Here is a 26,065-nt window from a genome sequence, read left to right as displayed (position 1 = left end):
TGTTTTATGGATTCTATGCTTGGTCTTTCAGATGATTCCTTCTATGGCTTGAGTCATTTGGCTAAATCAAAACCTAGTTAAGTTAGTAACTATTTTTATAAAACTCATCAGTTTCACTTATTTTTATTTCTTGCTGAATGTTAACAATCTAAAACGTGAGACTGCTTAAAGGCTTACATGAAAAATAACAGAAAAATAATGTGTCAAATGCATAGAGTTTGCCATGCTGTGCTTTTCGCAAAGTCCAAGAGCCCAGATTATGAGGAAAAGCAGTGTATTGCTTTGGAAAGTAAGTGATGGGTGAGTTTGGAAGAACTTAGTAGAATGGTATTGCATAATTCTTTAATTTCCCTCATTCTTTTTTAAAAATTCTTTTCAAACCCCTAGATTTTCAGGGGAAAATACTATGCTAAAATGACATTGAAATAAGATAGTACTTTTGGATGAAATTAGCAATTTAGAGATTAAAGCAAATGATCAGAAACAGATAATCAACTCAAATATGCTGAAGTTAAAAGGATAACTTATACATTTCTTTTGGAATTTTAGGTAGATTCCAGCAATGTAGATTCCTAGAAGATCAAAAAAGACTAAATGAAGATCTTCTACATAAAGCATGTTATCAGCATAAAGGCAAGGGAAGTAAGGGAGAGAATGATTAAGAATGGAAATATTGATAGAAGTATAATAAAGACAGAGAAGGAAAAAAAGAGCAGGAAAAGGAGTAATCAGAACTTGAGAGGAGAAGTGCTGATCTGTGCACCCCTGTTGGCCACCGTCATGGCAGCCAGGAGGCTCAGTCGCTGCCCCTTCCTTCTCGTCCCACAGGATGTGGTGGTGGTCGGAGAGGAAAACTTCACCACCCCCTGCTACATCCAGCTGGACGCAGAGGCCTGCCACCTCCTCTCCGAGAACCTTGGCACCTACTCCCTGGTCGGGCAGTCCACCACCAAAGCAGCCACCAAGCGCCTGACGCTGGCCATCTTCGGGCCGCTCTGCTGCTCCTCTCTGGAGTACAGCCTCCGAGTCTACTGTCTGGATGACACTCAGGATGCCCTGAAGGTAAGTGACTCCAGCCTGACCTGCCCACCTCACACCTAGAGACGACATGCGTTATGTACGCGCACCCGTGTGCGTGAACACAAGTGTCTGGCCCCAGAACATGGCAGTTACAAAAACAAATTAGACATTTCCTGAAGCCATGCTGATAAAGAAGCTGTTTCCATTACGCTGATTCCTCCCGAGGGCTACTTTTGTTTATTACCCTCCTTGATTTCTTTTAATGAACAATTTAGAAGTGGAAGAATTTGGCAGTGAGACCTGTGGATGGTAAATAATCTGCTTCCTTGTTTGTCTCAGCTGCGTTCTTCCTATAAAAGGAACTGGCATAATTGCTCACACTCTATGTTCCTCTTGTGTGCAACTTCCTTATATGCTCTCCCATTCTTTTTATGAGGACCGTGAGGAAGAGGGTTAGCATTTGACAACAGGCTGCTGCTTTAGAGAATAAATAGGCTTAATTCTCGGTGCCATTATTGCCATTCATTTTCTCCCATTTGAAGCTTTAAAGGATATAGTAAGTGCCTCTGAAGAAGTTATGATCTGGAAAGAGGAATAAAAGAAGTATGCAAAGGATTACGAAGCAAGTCAGAGTGTGACACGTGCCGTAGATGAATGCAGAGCTCTGTGGGAATTCAGGAGAAGGAGGCATCATATTATTTTGAGAAAATCTGAAAAGGAGCTAACATTTGAGATTGACCTTAAAGGAAGGCAGGGTTTGACCAACAGTTATGGGGAAAAAAATACAGGATTTCTGGGTGAAGGGAACAGCATGAAGAAGCACAAAGGGAACAGTAAATACAGATTCTATGCGGCATGTTATTTCCAGAAAGCCTAGAATGATTGATACGAGGTTTTTTGGGATGGACCTTGACAACCAGAGAGAGGAGTGGAGATTCAGTTTCTTGAGTTAATGGAGAACCACTAGAGAGATGTAACTAGAAGATAGACATGACTGGAAATACATGTTAGAAATACTAGTCTGCTGTCAATGAAAAGATAGAATCGAGTCAGGAAAAGCATGGTAGAGCTGGAGTGAAGACAGAGGAGTTAGAGGAAGGGAATAGGTACGAAAGCCCTATTAAGTAACTCTTGCAGGCCCTGGTGACTAACCCTGAATGGGTGGAGCAGAAGATCAAGTCTGCCTGTAAGTAACAGTAGCAAACTCAGGGGCAGGTAGCTCTGGACTGTGGATATGGTGACTTTGCATTTGGAATATTGAATTAGAGGTATGGATTAGACATCAGGACAAAGGTGCCCCATGGACAGTTAGAAATATAGGGGTGGCTCTTTGAACAGAGAGCAGTTCCTGAGACAGAGACTCAGGAACCAACTATATAATATTGATATTTGTCCTCCATGGTGATTGAGGAGAATATCAAGGGAGAGTAGAGGGAGAAAATAATAATAAAGCTAATAAACATCACCGAGAATTTCTTACGTGCCGGGCAAGATCCTAAGTATCTTTTCTTAACTCATTGAATCTTTACGACAACCTGTAGGACACCGTTATCCCTATTTTACAGATGTGCAGGGCACAGAAAGGTTAAGTAAGTTGCCCTAGGCCACACAGCTGCTGAGTGGAGAAAGCAGGCTTCATTCCCCGGGCAGCTGGCTGCAGTCTGGACTCTGCTCCTAAAGTGGGCTGCTCAGAGAGCCACAGCCTAGAGCCCAGGGACCAGGGGAGCCCTGCCATTGCAAGGGAGGAGGGGGGCAGCCAGCAAAAGACCTACAGAAAGAGGAGTACCCAGAGGAAGAAGGGGAGAAGTAGGAGAAGGATGCATCTAGGAAGCCAAGAGAAGAATTTTTTTTTTTTTTTTCCTGAAATTCAGGGTATTTCCTTCTGGAGTTTCCATCCAGAGAATAGTTCCGGGTCATGAAAACTGAGTGTTGTAGGTTGTGTCCATGGAGAAGATGAGACATATTCGGTCCCTGGGTATATTTTTGATGGTTGAGCCTGTAGGAGTTTCTGATGTTAAATAAATGATGCGAACACACAGCTCTAGTGTAAAGCTTAAGGTTATGTCTTTTGTATTCCTTGCAAATGCGATACTGTTAAGGCACTGTCTGGATAGAAATCATCGTAGGCTTAAATCCTTCTTAGGAGAAACTGTATTTGTAGGCGAGCCATGGGGTCTGATGAAGGCAAATCTTCTTAATAATTCAAAGAGAAATCATTGCAAAAAGCATCTGTAGAAGATCTACATCATATTTGAAATATCTGAAACACATTTTATATTCACACAAATAGTTCTTATACTCAGTCACTCTCGACCTTTCTTCTCAAAAGACGTACAATCCATGCAAAAAAAGTAATATTTCATAAAATAATTTTGATTATGTTAATTAGTGAAAAGAGATGAGAAAGACTGACAGACAGGTTTGAGAAGTAAAAACAACCCAAGAGCAGTTTATGTCATGGTCAGTGCTTTCCAAATAGACATATATAAATTCTCAGCATCTGGGGATCCAGCACTTAGTCTGAAAGAAAGATGAATAATGGATAAGGCTTTCTTGTACCTCATGATCGTTTAATAATGCAGAAGTACCAAAATCCTAGTTATAGGTAAACCAACATACCGAAGAGACAGCTCAGTCCAGCCAAAACTGCCTCATGCCCATGCTTGAATGCGAACTTCGGGGCCAATTAACTGAGAAAGGCCCTTCATTACCTAAATTCTGCCCTCTTGGCACCTCGCCTGCTAATGCTCCCGCCAGCCTCTCTCCCATCGCCCTGCTCCTCTAACTTACCCATAAATACTGTCTTTTGCATCTCTTCTCCAAATACCTCCTCCTTCAGGCCCACCGCACTCTTCACTTATGCTCGTCCTAAATCCTAAATAATAATTCTCTATCCAGCGCACATAGGAGTCAGTTGGGAAGCTTTAAAAAGAGACTTGTTGGAGGGTCCCAACCCAAAGGTTCTGATCTGATCGGTGTAGGTATTGGGTTTGGTTTTTTGTTTGTTTGAGCACTGCCTGGGTTATTCTGTGCAACCAAGGTTAAGATCTATTACACTAAACAATTTCAGGGGTCTTTTGGGAACTTTAATCCTACTTAGGACACACTTTCCTGTATCCTCAAATCATTTTCTCACCCATTCCTTCACCTGCTCACATTAACTGCAGCTGGATCTCCCAACTAACATGTATCACTTATAGTCCCTGCAGTGAGGACCACATCCCCTAACCAACCACAAGTCCAAGAGGAAAAGTTCCAATACGTCTCATATCCCTGACCACTTCTGGGGCGTCGCTCTACTTCTGGGCTGGCCTTTTGGTTGGTTTTTCTTTATTCTGTTACTCTGTGTTCCATTACCCACTTCAGTTCCTCAGCACAGAGTCCCCTTAGTTCAAATCTCCACCCTAGCGGTACCTACCTCGTCTTCTTTCTTGCCCCTCCTTTTATTCCCCTCATCCTCTCAAATTCAAAGTCACCTCTTATTCACAGTTCCTTTGCCCAAGTGTACTCTAGTAACCTTTACATCATTCTTCATTATCTACCCACTAGTGTAGATGTACTGCATCCTCAGTAGGAACTGCACCAAGATCTCCACCAGCCAAGGTCTCTCCCTGTGCAAGCATCTGACCTTCCATCTCTCTCCCACAAGGTGCACGAAAGCTGCTCTTTGTTTTGAAGGAAAACCTCCGTCAACTGTCCCTGGTCTCCTGGTCCACAAACCTTCATCTGCTCTTACCCGTATCTACAGGGAACTCACTTCCACTCAGAAATCTCTTGCCATCTAAAGCTGCTGCAGGCTTTTCTAATTTCCATCGCTACATATGACCTCCACTGAACAAGCCCTCTATGTCTACTTGCGGCCTGTTGAGCTTCTCTAAAAAAAATCACAAATTCCTGATGGAGTCCATTATACTGTCAAGACATCTGCCCTAAGCTGTGGCTCTCCTGCTTCTCCACAGTCCTTTTATGTGTTTCTCCTTGACTCCTGAGATTTCACACAGCACTTCTTCCGAGCCTCTCCCACTCTCCCCAAATCCCTGACGGTACCGCAGCCCCTTCATGTGTTGCAATGATCTAGCGCCTGTGGTACCACTCAAGGGACACTCCCTCAGCTGCTGTCCTTTACCTTTCAAACCTTTTATTTCAGCCTCTTCTCACCTAGTCTGGGCTCTGATGAGAAGGAGCTCGACTTCCTTGTTTGGGCTTTAATCTAACTCCTCCACCACCTGTGTCTCCAGCTAGCAAGTGATGCCTGCAAGTGGGCCTTCCCAGACTTGACGTTTTCTTAGAGTTACTACTGCGCACTGGGGATTCTTTCTGAATTGCAGAAACCCTCACAGAAGGTTGGACGAGGGCAGAGAGGGAAGCTCAGTGCAGCACTCATTCTCGGGGGTCAGAACTACACAGTCTGGAGAGCTATTAGAAAGAAGACTGGCCCCGTGTCTGGATCTGAACATATTGATAACATTAATTCCCACTTATTATCATATTGTCCATGTGGATGGGGGAAAAAAGATACCACATCAGTCAGTCTCAGCAACCCTGATGCATTCTTTCATCTTCCCACCCACCTCTTTGAGTTTGGTAGCTTTTGTAACAATTTCCCTGAGTTTTGTTAAACCTGGAAGCAAAAGTGGTCATCTGAAACTTAAAAGCTGTATTTAGCAACGTGGAAGCATTAGTGCTGAATTAGAATGCTGGCAGTGACTGCTGGAGTAAAAGTCAAGGCTGCCAGGAGACAGTGGAATTCTTTTACATACCTTTCAGGTGTTTTTTGTTTGTTTTGTTTGTTTTTTTCCATGCATGTGCAAGAAGGACCAGTGAGAGCAGTGAGTTGAGTTCATGTAAAGGGATAAAGGTGCTATGAATTGTGAGAATACCTTAGAATCAGTTCCATTCTCAAATAAAGAGGTCACATCTATTGAAAGGATTGAGTTGGGTAGGTCACAGCTTTTCTCGTTACCTCCTCTTCAGGTGATTAAAGTAGTATTGTTTTTTTCCTTTCACTGTTTGCAAAGACTTAAATCCTAATATAAATAGACCAGAAATTAATAGAGAGCAAGGTTATATTTGGGGTAAGTTTAAAAACACTTCAGGGAGAAATATACATCAGCATTGATGTAAGTAATTTCTGTCCCACTATGTTAGGGGTACAATTATAAGATTCTCCTTTCCTAATAAAGGGTTTTATACTAAACTCTGAACCTAAAAGAGGAGTTATTTGCATAGAATATGAGTAGTCTCACATATCATAACATTCAACGTTGTTAATTGAATTTCTGACAAATGTATATGTGATACAAACCAAATGACGTGTACTAGCTTTCTTTATGTAGTCATTTGGCATGGGAGAGAGTCGTCTTTGGATTACTTCATTTTTCACATACCCTAATCTAGGCTGTAACATAGTAACTCTGTGAAAAATCGTTATTATGAGAAAAGATGAGAGAAAAATGAAAGAGACACTGAAAATGAAAACAGGAATCCTAGTTGAGAATTGCATGATACTCAGTTTCTTGGGCCACAGTCGTAGATAGTCATAGGTAGCCCATTACAAGTTCTATCTCATCCTGAAACCTGGTGCTTCTTCACCTGTGTCCTTCCGATATCTCCTCCATGGCCAGCTGTGACCCTGCTGAACCAAGAACACCTCACGCCTGCCTCTTCCGGGCCAACAAAGGCTGGCCCTCCATTGGATTGGCCCCATGAACCATATCTTTTCTTTCACTTCCCTCAAAGCACCTCAAAACTAGCATAACCTATGTTTCATATTCTCAGGATCCTGGTCTCTGGAATGATATTAATATATTCATACATGTAACACAGGCATTAGATAGCAGCAACAACAAATGTGTTAAAGGTGACAAGTGTGTTTTCCCTGCTCAGTGTATGGAAGGAAGTGTGGTGTCAAAGGAAAGCCTGAGTCCAGCTGGCCGACTTGATGGCTTCTGCCGCTCTTCAGCTCTGCGGCCCTGGTCATTGAACTTGACCTCTTAGGGACTTCATTTGGTCTGAATCAGGGACCCTTAAAAGATTGAAAGAGAGTAAAGTTATTAAACTTCCTGGCATAAAACAGTCACTAGGTAATGTTAATTGTGCCTAGGTGGGCATTTAGATTATAATGGCATTTGAAGATAAGGGCTCAGTGAAGATATTAACTCTAATTGTGATCTAACTGTGGGGTGAGTGTCAGGTTCGGTAGCAGGCTGGTTGGTCAGCTATTTAGGGACAGGGTTATTTTTGGTGCCTCTAAATTTACTCCATCTTTATCATCTTCTCATGAGACTTGGCTCTGGCCCCATCATATATTTTCGAAATGATCTGCAGTGCTGAATTTATGTTTTGAGAGAGAGGGGGGAAAGAGAGAAGAGGAGATAGAAGTTTTGGTAGATGAAGTAATGAGTCCCCAAAGATACCTGCACACAGATGTTACCTCACATGGCAAAGGAGACTACAAACATGAGAGTATAGACCTTGAGATGGAGAGATTATCCTGGATGGTCAGAATGGGTCTGATCTCATTACTTTGTGCTTAAAAATGGGGAACCTTTCCCAGCTATGGTCAGAGGGAAATATGACCATGAAAGAAGGATCAGAGATGTGCCATTGCTGGCTCTGAAGAGGGAGGAAGGGGACCACAAGCCAAGGAATGTCGGCGACTCTGGAAGGTGGAAAAGACAAAAAAGCGGATTCTTCCCTAGAGCCTCCAGAAAGGAAGGCAGCCTTACTACCACTTGATTTTAGCCCAGTGGGACCTGCGTCAGACTTTTGACCCACAGAACTGTCAGGAAACAAATGTGTGTTATTTAAGTCACTTAAGCTTATGGTAATTTACTGCAGAAACAGGACACTAATATAGAAGTTAAAAAATAAATGTTCAAGGGGTGAAAAGGAATACAAGAGTGACTCCAGAAGTTCTAGAACAATCTAAAAAGTCTCATTCCTAATACTCAGATGCGTGAGACCATCTTTTCCTTAGAAGTAAGCCCAGAGGTGGACAAGCCACACGGCGACTTCCCTGGGTGCTGCCCTTCGGCATTTTGCTTCAAAGGTGTCACAAACTGACCTGACTGGGCAGCTGGGAGTGGCAGCTCAGACCAAGCATCCGTGGTGACAGCAGCTGTGGGAACAGCAGGCAGAGCCCTAGAAATAAGGTGGCTTGACAGGAAATGTTTGCACATGGTCACCCGAGTCCAACTTTGTTATTATTAGGGACGAAGTACGGCAGACAAACTCGGGGAGAGCGGAGCACCCCAGCATGAGCCCGGAAAGAGAAAGTGTGGCGAGGCTGGGCGCCTGTGACGATGACCCAAGCAGGTGGGAGAGGCCGGCTGATGGTCAGATGTTGCCACAGCTGGCCGTGCAGCCCCAGGGAGCTGAGCTTGGTGTCGCTGGGAGCTGGCGCGGGGCAGGGGAGACGGTGGCCCTGCCTCTTTGGCCTCTGCTTTGGAAGAGGACGGCCCACTGCTGTGATAGGGACAGCAGAGATAAGATAGCCTCTGGCAAAGAGAGACATTCCTCATCCCCAGATGACAGGGGCAGGTTCCAACACAGGTTTAAAGAGTGAACAGGAGCAAAGGAGGTTCCATAAAGTCTGATGGGAGGAGATGTGATTTTTATTTTTAAAACAGGCAGCACAGTCCTTGGGGGTTGGTCTTCTGAGGTCTGACCTGTGTGGCATGTTGACCGTCTGCCGGTGTGTTCTTTGTGCCTGGAGAGCCCTGAGTCCGTATGGCAGAAGCTTGGTGGAGGTGGGCGCGAGTCTGCAAGCGCACGACTTGGCCTTCCGTGCTTGGTCCAGGGCCCGCCCTGCGTGAGCGTGGAGTGAGGGTTCCTCCCCCTGGAGCCGCACGGCCAAACCAAAGCGAACACCCCTGGCGTGCAAGGCTGGCTGCTGCTCCATTCGCTGCCCTTGGTGATCTTGCCCTGTGGAAATCTTAGCGCGTCCCCACGAGAGCTGCGTCTTCCTGCCCAGGCTCCAGGCGCTGCCCCCAGGCTCCCTGGCAGCGGTGAGCAGCCGATGCAGGGCTCTGGGCTTCTGTCCAGAGGAAAGAATGCAAGGACAGGTCCCATCCAGACAGCACCGAGAAAGAAGAGAGAGAAAACGGAGCAAAGCCCTGGCTTCACCGCCCCCACCCTTCTCTTCCAGAAGCGATTTGAATGTGTCATACGGGATTTAAGTTTCATTATTTGTGTCTTCCTTTCTGTAGCCGGTAAGAGTCGTTGGAGGGAAAATGAGAGACAACAGAGGGAGAAGCTAAAGGCTGGAGAACCCACAAATTGGATTGTATTCCTGAGAAACCAGATGTTAAAAAAAGTGCCTTCGGGCTTCCCTGGTTGAGAGTCTGCCTGCCGGTGCGGGGGACATGGGTTCGTGCCCAGATCCGGGAGGATCCCACATGCCGCGGAACGGCTGGGCCCGTGAGCCATGGCCGCTGAGCCTGCGCGTCCGGAGCCTGTGCTCCGCAACGGGAGAGGCCACAACAGTGAGAGGCCCGCGTACCGCAAAAAAAAAAAAAAGTTCCTTCAAAGAAGAAGGCATAGTTGGGAGCAGCGGTGCGAGAGAGGAGGCGCGTCCTCGAGCAGGGCCAGGGGGGTCCGAGCGCAGGGCGAGGGGGACGGCGGACGAGGGTGAGCACGGAGTGCAGAGGCGAAGCCAGGGCCCGGCGCCTCACGCAGGTCCTGGGACACAGTCAGTGCTTTGCACACAGACGGAGACTCGTCACGTTCCCGAACATGAGCTTCAGGCATCTCAGCGTAGGCAGCCCCGCCACCGGGGGCACTCGTGTGCGCTAGCTGTGAGGCTGACACCTGCCCGGGCTGGGAAGGGCCCGGAGGAGGAAGAACACGGGCGGGCGGCAGCGGAGTCAGGCGTGGTCTGGCCCGGCAGTAACGCGGAGTGAAGAGCCGTGGGCTTACGGGGCCGGAGGGTAGGAGTCGTAGGGCTCCTCCCGCGCGCCGTAATGAGGGCGCGGCGCCCGGGGTGGGGGGTGGTGCTGGGTAGAGGCCAGAGGTGCTCCCTTTGTACGCGTAGTCCTTTAAAACAGCTTGCGTTTTTTGTGGCTCTAAAGCGGCCAGGGCTAATGGCTTGGCATGGCTAATGTCTTGGCTTAATTGGTTATTGTGAATGCTCCTTGTTTCTCCTGTGGAGTCCCTCGTCCCTGCCTTTCGAACAGTCCCTCACAGGCTCCTTGAATCCATACAGCCCGTGCTCAGGGCCACCGGGGAGCCTGCGCTCTCCGAGCAGCCGCCAGACTGGGAAGCGGCTGCCCCACGGGGTTGCCCAGATCCCGGCGGGCTCCGGCTCTGACGCACAGGCCTGCTCCCTGCGGCATGGGGTTCACGTGCGTGTTCCCATGGAAGAATGGGCTGGAGACGTTTCTGTTGATAACTGACCCCTGCAAGAGTCTTTCAAGGTTACGCTGGAGGGGTGGAGATAGAACTGACAAAGGCAGGCAGAAAGGGACCCCTTCTATAGAAGCAGAGCCCGAACAAGGCACCGAGGCAGGGGTGCTTCCGGCAGGGAGGACAGCCTTTGCAGAGGAAGGCGACATCTGTATTTCTGAGAACAAAGAGCCTAGACGATCCTAATTCCTGTTACGGCATTTCTTTCCAAGGTCACGATATTTTTCTTAAGTCTTCTTAACTCTTTTGACCTTAAATATATCTTGTTCCTTTCCTCTCATAAGGTGTGTGAAATATCCCAACTTTGGGACCCAAAAGCAGCTGTCTTAGAGCTGGGCACACTGCGTTGGGGTTACGTGTTTATATGTCGGTCTCCCCACAGCTGAGGTTTGTGAGTGTGGTTTGAGGCTGGGACGGAGGCTGACTTGTGTGTGCGTCCCAGAACCCGATGTGGTTCCTGGCAGGTGTGTTGAATGAATGCTCCCAGGAAGATTAAGGAGAGGAAAGCATGTGACTCTGAAGCTGTATTTTGTTGATTCACACATCTGTTATTTGTATGTTCTCTGTATCATGTATAATAACCAAAATGATGTCATGCAGAAGGAATTCAGAGAATCAAGCTTTTTAAAATGTTACATTAATTTTAAGTGGGATCAGCTATAAAATATCTGAAATTATGATACTTAAACCATAACAGTATGGAACAAAACCCCGAGTAGCCTATCAAGTGGGCTTGCCTCTTCTGTTTTCTGACGTAAAATTTATACGTGGGATTTGCTATATGTGGCAGGTCATCTCCCTCTCATGTGGCTCTAGGTGATTTTAGTTTCCAAGGAGTTGTTTTAGTTTTTGATTGTCATATCTTTAATTCACACTTCAATGTTTTTAATCTGTGCTTTGGTTATTGTCTTATCCTTTATTTTGTTGTGTTCCCTTGAAGTTGAACATCCTGGGTGCGATGATACCAGTTGCTACTTTTCAGAAAAAAAATGTTAAATTTAAGTGTGGTGATCTTCTTACTGAATCATTTACTCCTGGCTGATTTCTCCCAGAGTACTAGTGGAGGGACAGCTGCCCCAGCCAGCAGTCTCCAAAATGGACTTCACAACCCCCAGGCCAATGAGATTTGGGGGGTAAAAATAGACACTATTAAAGACTTCTGTGTCTGTTCATCTTAGCACATACTTTTAACCTTAGGTATATTTTATAACATTAACATATTGATGTGTTAATGTAGGTATATAACTTATAAAGAAACAGAAACAGAATGCAGGCTTGATTTCTTTTTGATTGATGGCATGTGCAGTCCAATATGTTTAGAGACCTTGCTCCAAGCATGGTGAGCGGTTCATCTCTCACCAGGGTTCCTGTCCATCTGAACGGGACAGAGAAGTCAGGTTCCTCCCAGCTGTTTGCAGCAGCTTTGTGTCGCTCCTGGTTAGCGGAGAGATGGAGAAATTAAGAATATGGAGAGAGAGTGTGTTCTCCAGCACCATGTTCTTTAAAATGGCACTTTACTTGGTCCCTTCTCTCAAAAAAAGGCTTGAGCCAGCCCAGTCTCTTTCCTCACTGGGAGAACTCTTTACCATGACTTTCGGGGTCAGTGCCGAAGAAGCCAAGGACTGAGCCTTATTCTTGGGCTGCCTCCTACGCAGACTTTGCACTCACAATGTGGTACTGTATGAGATTTGTTGACCTCAAGGTCATGGCCAATAGGCAGTTTAGGTTTTTTTCAGTGGTCATCCCTGCCAAGAAAACTGATCGTGTCCTCCATCTCCCCTGGCGATCTGTGTTGATTGTAGGAATGGGGTGTGGATTATACATCGTTGGGTACAGTTACCTCCCGGAATACAATGCGTCTTCTTTTAGACATCCCAGGGAGATAATTTGGACATAATGAAGATCTATAGTAATCAGATAATTACTATCGATTGCTCTTTGGATGTCTTGATGAGGTAATTAGGGTGTACTGGAGAGAAGCTAGAACTGATTGATTGGCATGACTGTAATCTCAAAGATTTCTAATTATGTTTCTTTTCTTCTAATGGCTTATAAACAAACATCATTTTAGCTTTAGAATTTGTCAGGTGCCAGGTTCACCGGGAACATCAGCTTTCTCTATTATGCTAACTAGACCCTGAACATGATCAACATAAGCTCATTACACGCCTTCCTGCTGAAGCAGAAGAAACTGCAATTAACCCTCGCTCCTCGCTTTTCTTATCCGTCTTTATTCCCGCACGGCCAGATTCTCCTCGAGGACTGGAGTGTGAAGGGTTGTGGGAGGGTGTTTCATGAGGAGCGTGTACGGCTCTGTGCTGGGTACGTCTAGAGGCCTATGGGGACTCTTGGAGGCTGCTGAGCTGCGGGCACAGCAGAGCCAGGGCACAGTGACACAGCGTCTGTGTCGGGGTGGCTGAGTGCTGTCTCCTGTCACAGGTAACAGCCGCTCATCAGCCAGCAAGGTTGAATATTCTCAATGTCAGTGCTCTCAAGCAGCTGGACCACTCCCATCTCTCTGTCGATGTGCTATTGCCTCATCTCTTCCATTACACACTAACTAGAGGAGTCCCCGCCTGAGACCACATTCCACATCACCCTCACATTCCCTACACCTTATAGGACCTTTCGGCAGCTTGCATCGTGCAGAATAGTGGCCGGACTCAAAGATGGAGGGTGCTAAGAACCGGTAAAGGAGCAGTTTGAAATGAGCTGTTTCCATCTAATCAGTGATGTTGGTAAGCTCTGCACTTACTGGACCACAGTTCTGCACTGTGACCATCTATCTGTGCGGGAGTAGGTTCCCTGTACATGCCTGTGGGATGGCCTGAGTGATCACCTGTGTTATTGAACCCCGTGCTTCCGACTGAAATCTCACCAAAGAAGAAAATCGTATTTTGTTTTTATATTGTTATAAAATCCGTTATTTTCCTGAACCCATTTGGGAAAAAAGGTCACAGATGTCTGCGTATTCTTATCACTGAAACTTTTACAGCACGAGAGGGACAAACTGCACCAGGACAGTTCAGACAGCAGAGGAGACTCGGGGTGTTTGTTCATTGAGAACTTATGGTTTGCTGATGTTTGGATAATTGCAGCTGTAGCTGGAAATGCTTCATTAACTCCCATTAGCTAGCTTGAGGAGTGGAAGTAGATACAGAATTTATCTTCATGTTATATCTTTATAGCATAAGTAAAGTTACATAGCAAATTTAATCAGCCATGGTTCTTGAAAAATGAGGTGGTTTTTTAAAAAATTTAATCTGAGTGACTATTGAGATCAATAGTTGGTGCTGAAAAATCCTCCTAATCTGTATCAGTGTACTTTCCTCTGTTAGAATATTTAATGAGCATATTTTTATTTTTTAATAATTGGGAATTGTGCAGTGGATCATTTTAAGCACAAATTTTATTTCTGTAGGTAAAGAAACTGAAAAAAATAGAAAAAGTGCCCAAAACACATTCCAGATTTTTATTTGTTAGCTGGTATTTCCAATCTAAGAGCTGGTTTGTTTTCTAGTTGTTTGCCCCTTTCCCTAAAAGTTCATTGAAAATCTACTTACGTATCTGTTTATCTACGTTTCTACCGATTTTTTCTTTTTGGGGGGATTCTCCCCATTTTGGGTTCTGATTGTCGTTGCCCCGTATTTGATTAAATACCCGACTTGTTCGTCAGGAAGTGTAGACTGTACTGAATGTACCGCACAACAGCGTCGTGTGGCTTGCTGACCCAGTCCATGGCCAGTAGGGCCCAGTCATGTGCAGACTGGCGGGGCCCTCAGTTGGAGGGTCTCGGGGCTGCAGGATGGAGGTCACGTGCTGCACAGTTAGGTTTGGGGGCTGGGGGCAGAGTGAGGAAGCATACTATGGAAGTGATGCCAGTCATTCATATTTGCTTTTGGTTTGGGACGTGTCGTCGCAGGAAGTCTTGCAGCTCGAGAGACAGATGGGAGGACAGCTCCTAGAAGAACCTAAGGCTCTTCACTTCAAAGGCAGCACCCACAACCTGCGCCTGTCCATTCATGATGTCGCCCATTCCCTCTGGAAGAGCAAATTGCTGGCCAAATATCAGGTAAGGTTCCCAAGCTGAACCAAAGGCTTGGAGACACCTGCAAGAGGGCTAGAATGATTTAGACAGAAGACACTCCCTTCCTTGAAAGTAATCCTATCTCAGTACTCATTTGTCCAAAATAGTTGGGGGGTGTTTAGGAGTTTTTGAAAAATACTCTAGACATACTGGAGGAAATGCTTTTTTCTGAATTCTCTTTCAGATAACTTTACTATCAATGTTTTAGTAAATAAGATTTCCAAGTCCATCATGTCTGTGCATTCTCAGAGTAATGTTAACATTGAATTGGTAAAAACCAGCCTCAGATGCATTCAAAGGAGAAAGGGAACATTGTTATCCCACATGCCACAAATTAGGCTTCCGCCTGGCTAGGAGAGTGCCTTTACATTGAAAACTTAGAAGGAAGCTCAGCTTGGAAGCTGGGATAGCAAGTGAAAATAAAACCTGGTCAGGATTTTATTAAATAACAGCATAAAATTACTGGTCCCAAGTCCCACTGTACGTAGCTGTGTGTGGGAAAAACAAGACTCCCCCGAGGTGTTCACCTCATCCTCCATCAGCCAGCCCACGCTCTCAGGAGACTGTGTGATGGGATCCCGAGCCTCAGACCCATCCTAGGAGTCGTCGACACCCTTAGGATCAGCAGTGAATCCTTGTCTACACACGTGCGAATCCAATCCCACACCCTGCACTGTAGCTGCACTGGTTGTGATTTCCTGATGTAGTAAGTCATGAACATACTAGAAGGGATGAAGGGAAGAGTTTCAGCTGTATTCTTACTCTCAGATGTCTGGTACTTACACAGAAATTGTGGGAAACAAACCCACTGGTTTGCTTACAGTCTCGAGCTGTGATGGGGGTACACGCTCAGCGCTTGATTGAAAGATTGGCTTTAACTTGCTCATTAAACAACCTCCCTTGCTTTCTTCTTTCTCTGATTTTGCAACTGCCATAAAAGTCCACAGATCTTCCCCTTTTATGAACAATTCTTTTTGTGCAACCATAATGGAAAGTTGTTTTTATAATAATGATAACCTGATGTTAGTTTAAGCTAAGCCTGGCTGAGTTCTCACCATCTGCCAGACTCTCGTGTACTTTGATTAATCTCATTTAACCCCCTCCATTCAGGTACTCTGTTGCTTAGGTACAGTCTTTCACAGATGAAGAAACTGAGGAAAGGTTAAGTAACTTGCCCCAAATCACCAAGTGAGCAAGGGGAAGGCATCCTATTTGTACTGGATTTGGCTCCAGAGCCTATGTTCTTAACCAACATGGTCTACCATTTTGTATCAATCCTTCTTCTTCCTTTATTGAAAAAAAGATTCTTGGGCTCTGTGAGGTGATCTAGACTCATAGACAATTGGGTCTGTTAGAGGCTTGGTGCCTTTTAGGCCAAGAACTTTTCTCTGGCAGCTAATCAAGCCTCCGGTTTCCAACCTGTAGTGAGTTTTGACTTTCCCCATCCTGTGCAGAGGGAGGACGTAGGCATGAAAGGGAACTGGGTCAGTGCGTCATCCTTTAGACTTTGCTTTTCTCCAGGGTACCATGGCAGGGGTTCCTTTTAATGGGCAATGACTGGAGTGTGTAGGTTTTATTTGGGCAATTGTCTAAACCTTAAAAAAAAAGACCATTTACGATGTTTTCTTTGTTTTGGGGGGGTTTTTTGGTAAGTGACAGAGAAGCGGCAGGCTGGTTAGGTATAAGGATTCTGGGCTGATTCCCTGGGTTCAGACCTCAACTCTGCCACTTTCTAGCTGTGGCACTTTGGGTGAGTTCTTTAACATCTCTGGGCCTCAGTTTTTTTCACCTGAAAAGGAGGTTGGGATGTGCTTGTGCATGGACCCATCGTGAGGATTAAAGAAGGTAATTAACATGTGCGGTACTGAGATGAGTACTCTGCAGCGTGCTGTCTGATAGCTTCCTTGAGCGTTAGTCCCTCATTTGTGGCTCACCCTTTTATATGCTTCAGGAAATTCCTTTCTACCACATCTGGAGTGGGTCTCAGAGAAACCTCCACTGCACGTTCACTCTGGAGAGATTTAGCCTGAACACAGTGGAGCTGGTCTGCAAACTGTGTGTGCGGCAGGTAGAGGGAGAAGGGCAGATCTTCCAGCTAAACTGCACCGTGTCCGAGGTAAGAGGCGCTCATTGGTCTCAGACCAGAGGAGGGACCGACCTCCGGGAGGGCCAGTGGGGTATAAGGTATCTCAGCGTGGGAAGTCCTGAAACGCTCTCTGGAGGGCCTGCTGGTTCACAGAATGGTATTTTTAATGAACACAGGGAGCTAAAATCACATGAAAGTGTAATCGAGGATCCCTTGCAAAAAACAGGACTTCTACGTTTTGTGACATGAACTTAAGGATCTTGTCCTAACTTTTTACACAGATCTGAACTTCGAGTATAAGGTTCAATTTAAGTATCGCACACATAGAGTAACTTTCCCAAAGCATCCCTGCTGTCCCCTGTTCCTTGTATCCTCCGCCTCTCCTCCTGTTCTGGTTCTTTCCTGGGAACTCACCTGCTTTGCCTGACCGTGCACTCCCTGCCCCCTCCTTTTGCCTCCTTTCCTTTTATCTCCATGTCGAAAGGAGAAGTCTCTTGGTCTCGGTGCTCTCTTATACATCATCCTCCAAATAGAAGAGATGGCCTTCTCCCCGAGGTAGGAGAGACAGTCCAGAAATAGAAGTAAAATCGACGCATTTCCCCACTGGCGCCCATCACGCTGCCTTTCCTCGCTGTGACCCTCACTTCCTTCAGGTGGGACTCTGTCATTTCTGAGATAGAGACATATAAAATCATCACTGCTATTTCAGACTTCTCTGGGTGGAAAGAGGGGGTGCTCGTGACCTTATTGGTTACCTGGGACCCCAGGGCTTGGAGTTAGAACCATGGAAACGCTTCAGGCTGGAGGGACAAAAGGAAAAGGACAGGGTGAGAGGAAGGGGGCAGCACCGTCTGGGGCCTGTGGAGCTGAGCTTGCCGTTGCTTTTTGAGCCCCAGCACAGAATTGTCATATTTTAGAAGTACAGCCGGACGGTATATGATTTAAAAGACTACTTCTTCCTCGCTGTCTCATGCACAGCGACGAATGAAACGTCACCCTGTTGGGCGTGTCTCGCTCCACATGTATTTAAAGACAGTCTTCCTTAGCAAACCGAGGGGGGGAGCACGTCAGCCTTGACGCTGCCACCTCCTCCTTTCCCACAGCCTGGCGAGCGGCGGTCATCGTTTCCTCCCTCCGTTTCATGAGACTTTTGACTCATAAACAACTTTAGTCACAGGCCCTGGTGACATTCATAAGGCATGATCTTGGTGTCAGGGCGCCATGGCAACCGCCGGGCCTTTCTGTGCGCGGGCCCATCTACCGGGCCCGCAGCACCACCCCTGCTGGCTCGGGAGGGTGTTTTCACTTTCCAGGCCCAGCAGGTCTGCAAAGCTCAATACCCACCCAGCTCCAGCCACAACAAAGGCTGCGGAATTTTGGAGGGGGCGGCGAGGAGGTCTGCTCCTTTGATGCTTGCTTTCCGTTCAGCATGAGCGATGTGATGAAAAGGCAGACGAGCTGTGGCCGCGAATGAAAGCGCGCTGGTCAGGGCTGACCCCCCCCCCCGCCCCCCGCCAGGCCAGCCAACCCCTCACCGAAGAGATAGTGTCGCGTCATAGTGGGATCAGTTTAAGGACTTTCTTTCCTGTGCCAACACAGGGGAAAGATGATTTCTTTTGCAATCTGGTGGCAGTCAGCTCAGGGAGGCCGACCCTTTAGTCTCCTCAGAGGCCTGTGACAGACAAGCACACTTAGCGGGAGGAGGGGGGAGGCAGAAATGACCCGAGTCGGATGACTTTGGGGATTAGGGGCCACTCTGCTGCTTTTCCTTCTGGGTCACCGAGTCCCACTGTTGGTGTTAGCATTTGAATGCGGTGCATGTGGCCCGCAGAGCGGGGAGAGTTGGGCTGGTACTGATGTCGGGAGCCAGGCTGTGTGCTGGTGAACAATTGGCTCTGGAGAGCCCCGAGACCTGGATTCTCATCAAAAGCTCGAGGAGGGGTTCCCTGTGGCTACAAGCCACAACCAACCAGAGAAAAGGCTCCACTGGTGGTGCCTGTCTTCTGGACAGGGCTCCTCCCTAGGGTCACGTGGCAGGCTGGCAGGTGGCCCGGGGCTGCAGTTCCAGCGTCCCATCTCCTGAAAATGAGCTGACTTGCCAGGAATGCGCTGCTGCCCTCCCCCTGCCACCCACTGCTCAAGGCGTCACCAGCGCTCCTTTCTAAAGCTCCTCGGCCCTTGGCCTCTGCAGTCAGGCACAGGGCCTGCTGCCCCCCAGGGAGACCAGGCTGTGCTTGACACAGACCGGGGTGATGTCAAGAGCTGGACGATTGTTCCTCTCTAGGGGCCTTGGCCAGAGATTCCTTACCTAGAGATAAAGCCTTTAGTCTCACAGAGATGAAGTTTAAGAATGAAAATGCCTAGAAGAGTTAAAAGTATGAGGATAAATGATGATAAAAGGTTTTTTCCTTAGAGGGACAGGGGAGGTAATAAAGGAGAAGCTGCCCATCACCAGCAAGAGGAAAAAAAAGTAGAGGAGAGAAAGAAGCTTCAGTCTCGTTAGGACTTTTAGTTTTAGCTACAGTATAGACAAAGACGTTATAACCCTGTTAACTACGGACACACAGCACTTTCGTGCACACAAAGAACAATATTGAAGATGTACAAAGCCTCACTCTGCTATAGCCATCCTATCTATTCACCTCCTCTGTTTTCTATAACCTGTTCAAAAAGGACCCTTGGGAAAATCTAGTTTTTCTAAGTGACTTCAGGAAGAGTCAGAATACAGGAAAGGAAAGTCGTCTCTCCCATGGAGTGTTGAAAACGTGTGCCACAGCAGCTGTTTGGTTAATGGTGAAAAATCATGTTTAACCAAGGGAAGCATAACATCAAAGACAGGTGGTACCAATATCATAAACAATTATTATAGTAAGTGTTCTGTGAGAGCATACCTGGAAGTAAAAGAAGAACTAACAGCAACAGAAATTACTAGATGAAATTTGAATGTAAATGTATGTATGTATTTTTCTTTTACCTCCAAGGCTGCTGTCAGCCATCTGATAAGAGAGACAAGGGCTTGTCTCATGCACAAGGAGATAAACAGGCGCAGTAGCCAAGGCTGGAGACTCAGGGTTTGAAGGCCCACGTAAAGTGCTGACAGTTCTTTATTCACCAAGAGAAGGGGGACAACATGTATGTGTGAGCAGACCTTCCTGAGAGTCGTGCCTGCCTTACCTTCAGGACTGAACAGTGAGGAGAGCCTTACCTTTAGCCACGTTTAGTTGGAATGTGGCAGCACTATTCTGTGAGGTGGGCTTCTGTTAGGAACTGGCTTCATCCTCTTGCTCTACCAGAAAACATACCTTCCTCTCTTCAACAACTATGAATTGAGTAGCTTCCACGTTCAGGGCACTGCCCTGAGGGTCAAAGAAGTTCTGAGGATGACAAAAATACTCTCATCTCCAAGAACTTTGGGAAATCAGAGGAATTCGTCCGTAAGTACAACCAGCGTGCATAGAGCAGATGTAGGAGGAGGACAGGGGCTGTGGGAAGTGCTGTAGGAGGGCTCCAGGCGGAGGGCTCTGGGCGGCTTTGCTCAGGGAACATGCTTTTCAGCCCACGTTTTGAGGTGTTTGCCTGACAAGAGGTTAAGGGAAAGGGCAGAAGAACTCTCGAAGGTACATCCTTAAGAAAGGTGCTAGGAACAGTGAATGGTCCGGTCATGCCAGTGCAACCTGAGAAAGACAGGAGCCAGGCTGCCAGGTGGAGGGAACACAGGGGCCCCTCGTCCACGGCAGGCCTGGCTCTGCAGGTTACAGGCATCCCAGGCTTCAGGCCGGCCTGCCAGGCAGGCCCTGCAGATAACCTCATGGCCTGATAAGGAGTTGGGAATCCATGTGGTAGGAGAGCCATTTAACACTTACCAAGAGAAGGCAGGAGAAACGTCAGCGCTGGGCTTTAGGAAGATGAGTCTGGCATAAGGGATAGACCACAGGGAAGCAGCAGGGAGCTGGTGAGGGCACGAGGCAGCGCTACACCAAGCAGAACCCTCCCCCCCCACTCCCCGTGCAGACAGCCTCCACCGCAGGCCAGGGATGGGCAGGCTGGGTTTCCTTCCAGGCCCCATTGTTACGGTCCAGACAAGAAGCAAGCAGGACTTGCAAGTGGGCCGGAGCGCTAAGCTGTGGAATGAGGTGTGATTTCTCCACGCCTCTGCCCGCCCCCGCTCCCAATTTTATACCTGAGAGAAGTGCTGGCCACTTGGGTGCAGACGTTCCCAACGTAAATCTGTTGAAAAGCACGGACATGTGCCTTCAGTCCTCTCTTCTGGTTTAAGCCCTTTGTTTAAGCCCTATGCCGTTGAGGTCAGGAGCCCTCTGTCCTCGTGGTCCCTCGGAAAGAGCTCTGTGCCCAGTGCAGGGAAAGCTCTTTGGGATTCAGGGACTCCAACATATCTCATACCAGTCTTCTCAGTCCTGCTGTGTGCTGGAGTTGTTAACATAAAGGAGCCACTGGAATCCTCCGAGGCTCAGTTTGCCAAGCTTTGGGTTCTGAGGCCAGATATTGTGATCACAGCCAACACCACTTGATGGTCTGTGGCAAAAAAATTTGTTTTGCTCTAACGTGCCCTCCAGAGCCCCCGGACGGACCCTGTGCCGTGTGATCGCACAAGCCTCGCAGTGGGCCTGGGCTGCTGATCCTGGAACACAGACAGTGGCCCCCAGGTGTAGGAACGGCAGGGTCTGGGAGGCTCTGGAGGGCGGGGGCACTGACGTCTGAGCGGAGCCCTCCACCAGACCCCGAGACTTCCTGATGGCTGGACCGGCGTGTGGCTGTTTTATCCTCCAGCAACTAATTATGTTCACCACGGAGTTACCTGCTCTGAAAAAGAGAGAGATGACATTTAAAGTAGATTAAGTGGATTTTCTTTTATTGCTTTAATAGTCCCCAGGCAACATTTGCTTTTGCTTTTCCAACCAGCAGAAGTGATCAGAAAATGATTAGAGTTTCTCCTGCAGATGAATTTCAGGTTTTGCAATCGTGCTGTTTTATGAGCTGAAACTATCTCAAGAGCCAATCTGTGGTTTTCTCTACTAAAATTAGATTTAAAAACAAGGGTGCACAGCAATTGGAGGATTCTGTTAGCAGCTTGCCCTAAAGCCAGGTACTGTGTTCGCCATTTTCTTTTAAATAATTAGTCTTAATTCGATGTCATTTAGAGGAGAGCTGTGTTCCATTTCATTCAACAAAAGCAGGCCCCGAGCCATCTTCTGCAGAGGTTAGAGGGAGAATTTACTCAAGCGTTTGCCCAGGGCTTCCCCTCAGGGTCAGACAGCCTCTAGAATCTCAGATCTAGATCAGTTCATTCTCAAAGAGCTGCCCTTTTGAACATTTCTCCCCACCCCCCCAAACCTAAACCTTTAGCAGTATTGATATTCCCTTGCTCATCCTGGAGAATCCCATTAGAAAAGCTGTAATTGAATTACACCCGAGCTTTCCAGCTAGCCCAGTCCTTACAGAAGACCCGTACATCCAAGGCTATGCAAAAATCAGCTCAGAATGTACCTCTTCCTCTCAGCCAGGTTACAGAGAATCACAGCCGTCAGCCAGAAAGAAGCCATTCTCACTAAGGAGAATATAATAACATTCATTCTCTTCTTACCATTCAAAGCAAGGCATTATGTTGATTGGCTCAATAAGGATTGCTTTTGTCTTCAGAAATAATGCTGTGTTGTTCCCGTGCCTGAACTACAGGAACCTACTGGCATCGATCTGCCTCTGCTGGATCCAGCGAGCACCGTCACCACCATGACGGGACCCAGTGCTTTCAGCATCCCTCCCCCGATCCGGCAGAAGCTCTGTAGCAGCCTGGATGCCCCACAGACGAGGGGTCATGACTGGAGGATGCTGGCCCATAAGCTAAACCTGGACAGGTGGGTATGGCCAGGCTTCAGAACTAGTTAGACCATCGGGCTCCAGGACTGATAGAGCTGACTTAGGGCAACGTTCATTCTTTTTCTCCATCTGTACATTTACTTACTTTTCATTATGACAACATGTATTAAGCTCCTACCTTGTATCTTGCACCATGGTCTTGCAAACACGTTGTTGAGAGACATCCTGGGCTTACCTGACATTTGTAAATATCAGGTTTTGTGATCCACTTCGCAAAGCTGACAGGCTAAATCCCCCTAAGTGATATATCCATTCGCTAACTTGTTCCTCGCCTCCTGCTGAGCAGGACCTAATGCTGGATGGGTAATGAACATGCTAAACACAGCGCCGCCAGGAAGTTACGAAGAGACCTCCGGAGGCTCTTCTTTGTAGAACGTTGCCGTCACGACCAAGCAAAAGGCGTGGCATAACCTGTCAAAGATGATCAGAGCCTGGGCTGGAAAGAAAACATAAGTCTCTTGGTTTCCTGTTTAGGATGTGACCCACAGACATCTTGTCTCTTAAATTATCTTACTCAGAGTTGAGGTTAAAGTTAAGGCATCACGTCTCCTGTCCGGGGCTGACCTAATTAAGTATGGGCTAGTTGTTCAGAACGGCTCACTGCAAGCCACAGTTTCCCAAGTGGGTCCAGTTATACTTACAGAAATGCAGTAACGAAAAGGTTTAGTAAAAACTGAAAGGAAAAGAGATCCGTACATCACACCATTCAGCACATTTTCCCATTACCAATTACAGGTACTTGAATTACTTTGCCACCAAATCAAGTCCAACTGGCGTCATCCTGGATCTCTGGGAGGCACAGAACTTCCCAGATGGAAACCTGAGCGTGCTGGCAGCTGTCTTGGAGGAGATGGGAAGACATGAAACAGTAGTGTCGTTAGCAGCAGAAGGGCAGTATTGACCCAGGCTGGGGCTGAGAGTGAAGCAGGAGAGTCACAGGGAGTCTGTGGACGTCCAGGGGCTCAGAGCTGAGGAGGAAACCCAGTCTAGACCAGTGAGCTCCACAGGCAAGATTGCAGCGGGAGAGAGAAGGAAAACAGACACAACTACCAATATACATGCCCACTCTACTCGGACATCGTCACAGGAGTTAAGAACAATTGTACAAATGTGTATCTTGAATTTAGAAATCAACCTAATTTTCCTCTTAGTTGGGCTGTATGCTGTGTGGTACAGGATCTTACAGTTTCCTAGGAAACGCTTTTTATTGCTATCCAGATCTATGGATAAACTTTCTTAACAAACCCAGTTTCTACAAACGTTGTTTACATCCAATTGGACAGGGATGCAGACACTGTCCATGGCTCGTTCTATTTTTGTTTAAATCATTTGAAGTTGAAGCTGTGGACGGTTTGCTGTGTCTCTTTCAGATTAGTAATTTACAGAGAAATCACAGACTTTTCCTACAAATCATGTGCATCAAGTGTCTCAGAGATAATCCTCCCATCAGTGTTCTGTTTCTAGAACTTGTAGAACCAGTGTTACTGTTTGTATCGGGGAAGTGGAGAACCTAAGTATAAAGGAGAGAGAGCTAAGACTTCCTTATTCCTTGAGGGTACCCACCTCACGCCCTTGGGGAATAAAGCTATAGCGTGGCAGGGAAGACAGGGATTCACGTTCAGCCACACAAACAAGCATTTTTTCCACAACATGTGTGTTTGTAATATGCAACTTGAAGTGTTTTTTTTTTTTTTAAAAGAAAGGTATTATTATTATCATCATCATTATTATTGATGAGTATTTACAAGTATTCTAGTAAAAGGATTTTCTTTTAACTTGTTTTTGTTAGCAGTACTGTTAGTATTTAGGTATTGACCTGACCCGGGCACCTTCTCATAACAAGGTGGGCGTGGTCGCCAGTTTAATTAAACAGGCATTGCTTCCCTGACCTTTTATCTTTCTCCCATCATTCTGCCTGGAAAGGAGGTAAATGCTCACTGGCCTTGTCAGTCTGGTCTCTGAGCTTGCTCAGGCAGGGGCTTTGTCCTCTGAGTCTCGTCACGAGAAGCGTTCAAGTGTTCTGATTCAGGCTTTACTCAGCATTGTGGTCACACAGCCCCACACGCCTCTCGTGGGTCCTCTGTCTACCTTGGAGGCAGTGTGGTTGAAGGAACAGCCTCTGAGCTGGAAACCGGTTCTCATTCTGGGTTTGTCACTGTCTAGCTGTGCTACCTTGGGAGAGTCATTTACCCTCACTGGACCTCAGCTTCCTCACCTGTAAACTGAAGGGATGGGATTAGATCAGCTCAAGGTTCTAAAATGCTTGACTTCCACTGTGATGCTCCCAGTCTCCGTCATCAGTATGAAGACCACAATGGACGCTGACCTGGATCATTTAAAGATTCAACTAGCCTTTCGCCCAGGCTACATTATGCCTTTCAAATAGTTCCCACTTGGAAGATAATTATTCTAACCTGTAACATATTTGTCATGCTTTCAAGTCTTGTCTTTGTGTCATTGCATCACGCTGTTCACCCAGAGATGGCATCCCTTTATTATCACTTTCTTTCCTCTCTTGGGACCAGTTGCCTTCCTGACTAGTTGCAAATTATGTTCTATTATTGTCCTGGTCAAAATTTTTTTAATTAAAAAAATTTTTAACTGAAAAATAGTCAACAGACTACTTTGTGTAAACTATGATATTTCCTGAGGACCATCACAGGCTCTTTGTTTTAACACAGGGACTCAATTCATTCAGCAGGTGGGGAATAAAGAGTCAACAGCCCAGGAGCCAAACCAAGATTGAACAACAAGCACCCGTGCGTATGAATCAGAACTTCCAAAACATGGCTGTGGTTAACTTTTGGGCTGGAGGTATCCAAGTTGCTGACAGGATTTGAATTAGAAATAATTTTATACCCTTTCCCCCTTCTTTCCACATATATTTCCTCTCCTGACTATTTTGGTAACTTTTTGATATTCCCAGGTTCCTCCATCCTCATCATCGAGAAACTGCTGATACCTTGTAGGGAGCCTTTTCTTTCCTGCCTTTTATTTCTTACCTTTTGTTTTAGATGCATATTCCATAATCTCTCTCAGACCACCCCCTGTACCATATATAAGAATATGTTACACTTATTGTGAAAGGGAAAGATTGCACTAACAAGTTCAGTGGATAATGCTTATACCAATGCATCTTTGACCAAAAGATAGTAAAATTCTACATGAAAAAAAATTTAATACATAATTTTTAAAAAGGAGGAGGAGGAAAGACTGTTGTCCATTGCTGCATCTTAAAAGAACTTCTCAAGGTTACTCACCATTACTGGTTTGGGGGGGCTGTCATCTGTGGAAGTCAAGAATTAGAAATCTGATACCTAAGGAGAAATAGAAAGGAGTAACTATGTAGTATTCAGATAAATCAATTCCAAAACTGACTAAAAAAAGTCATCAACACAGAACTACAGAACACAGCAGGAATTGTATTTTTGAGGCTCCCCCATTGGGGGGGGCTTTGGGGTTCACTTCGGATGCTTCGTGGTTTTCGGTTAACGGGCAGAGCGGTTGATTCCCTATAAGTGAGGTATTCATCTGTCATCAGGTGAAGGGCAACTTCCATATGTACGGCACAG

General features: G+C 46.5%; 1 protein-coding gene across 1 annotated transcript in view; it reads left to right on the top strand.

The window, feature by feature from the left end:
• The window catches only part of UNC5C (unc-5 netrin receptor C), a 387,317-nt gene extending 362,286 nt beyond the window's left edge, over positions 1 to 25,031 (top strand). The window contains exons 12-16 of the mRNA XM_060147584.1: positions 829 to 1,062; positions 14,348 to 14,497; positions 16,464 to 16,628; positions 22,293 to 22,471; positions 23,229 to 25,031. Coding sequence (XP_060003567.1) covers positions 829 to 1,062; positions 14,348 to 14,497; positions 16,464 to 16,628; positions 22,293 to 22,471; positions 23,229 to 23,394 — 894 coding nt within the window. The 3' untranslated portion in view covers positions 23,395 to 25,031. The remainder of the gene's footprint in view (positions 1 to 828; positions 1,063 to 14,347; positions 14,498 to 16,463; positions 16,629 to 22,292; positions 22,472 to 23,228) is intronic.
• The last annotated feature ends 1,034 nt before the right edge of the window (positions 25,032 to 26,065 follow it).

This window comes from Lagenorhynchus albirostris, chromosome 4 (genome assembly GCF_949774975.1).
Source record: "Lagenorhynchus albirostris chromosome 4, mLagAlb1.1, whole genome shotgun sequence".
In the NCBI taxonomy this organism is placed as follows: domain Eukaryota; kingdom Metazoa; phylum Chordata; class Mammalia; order Artiodactyla; family Delphinidae; genus Lagenorhynchus; species Lagenorhynchus albirostris.
This window is presented reverse-complemented; position numbering and strand designations above follow the sequence as displayed.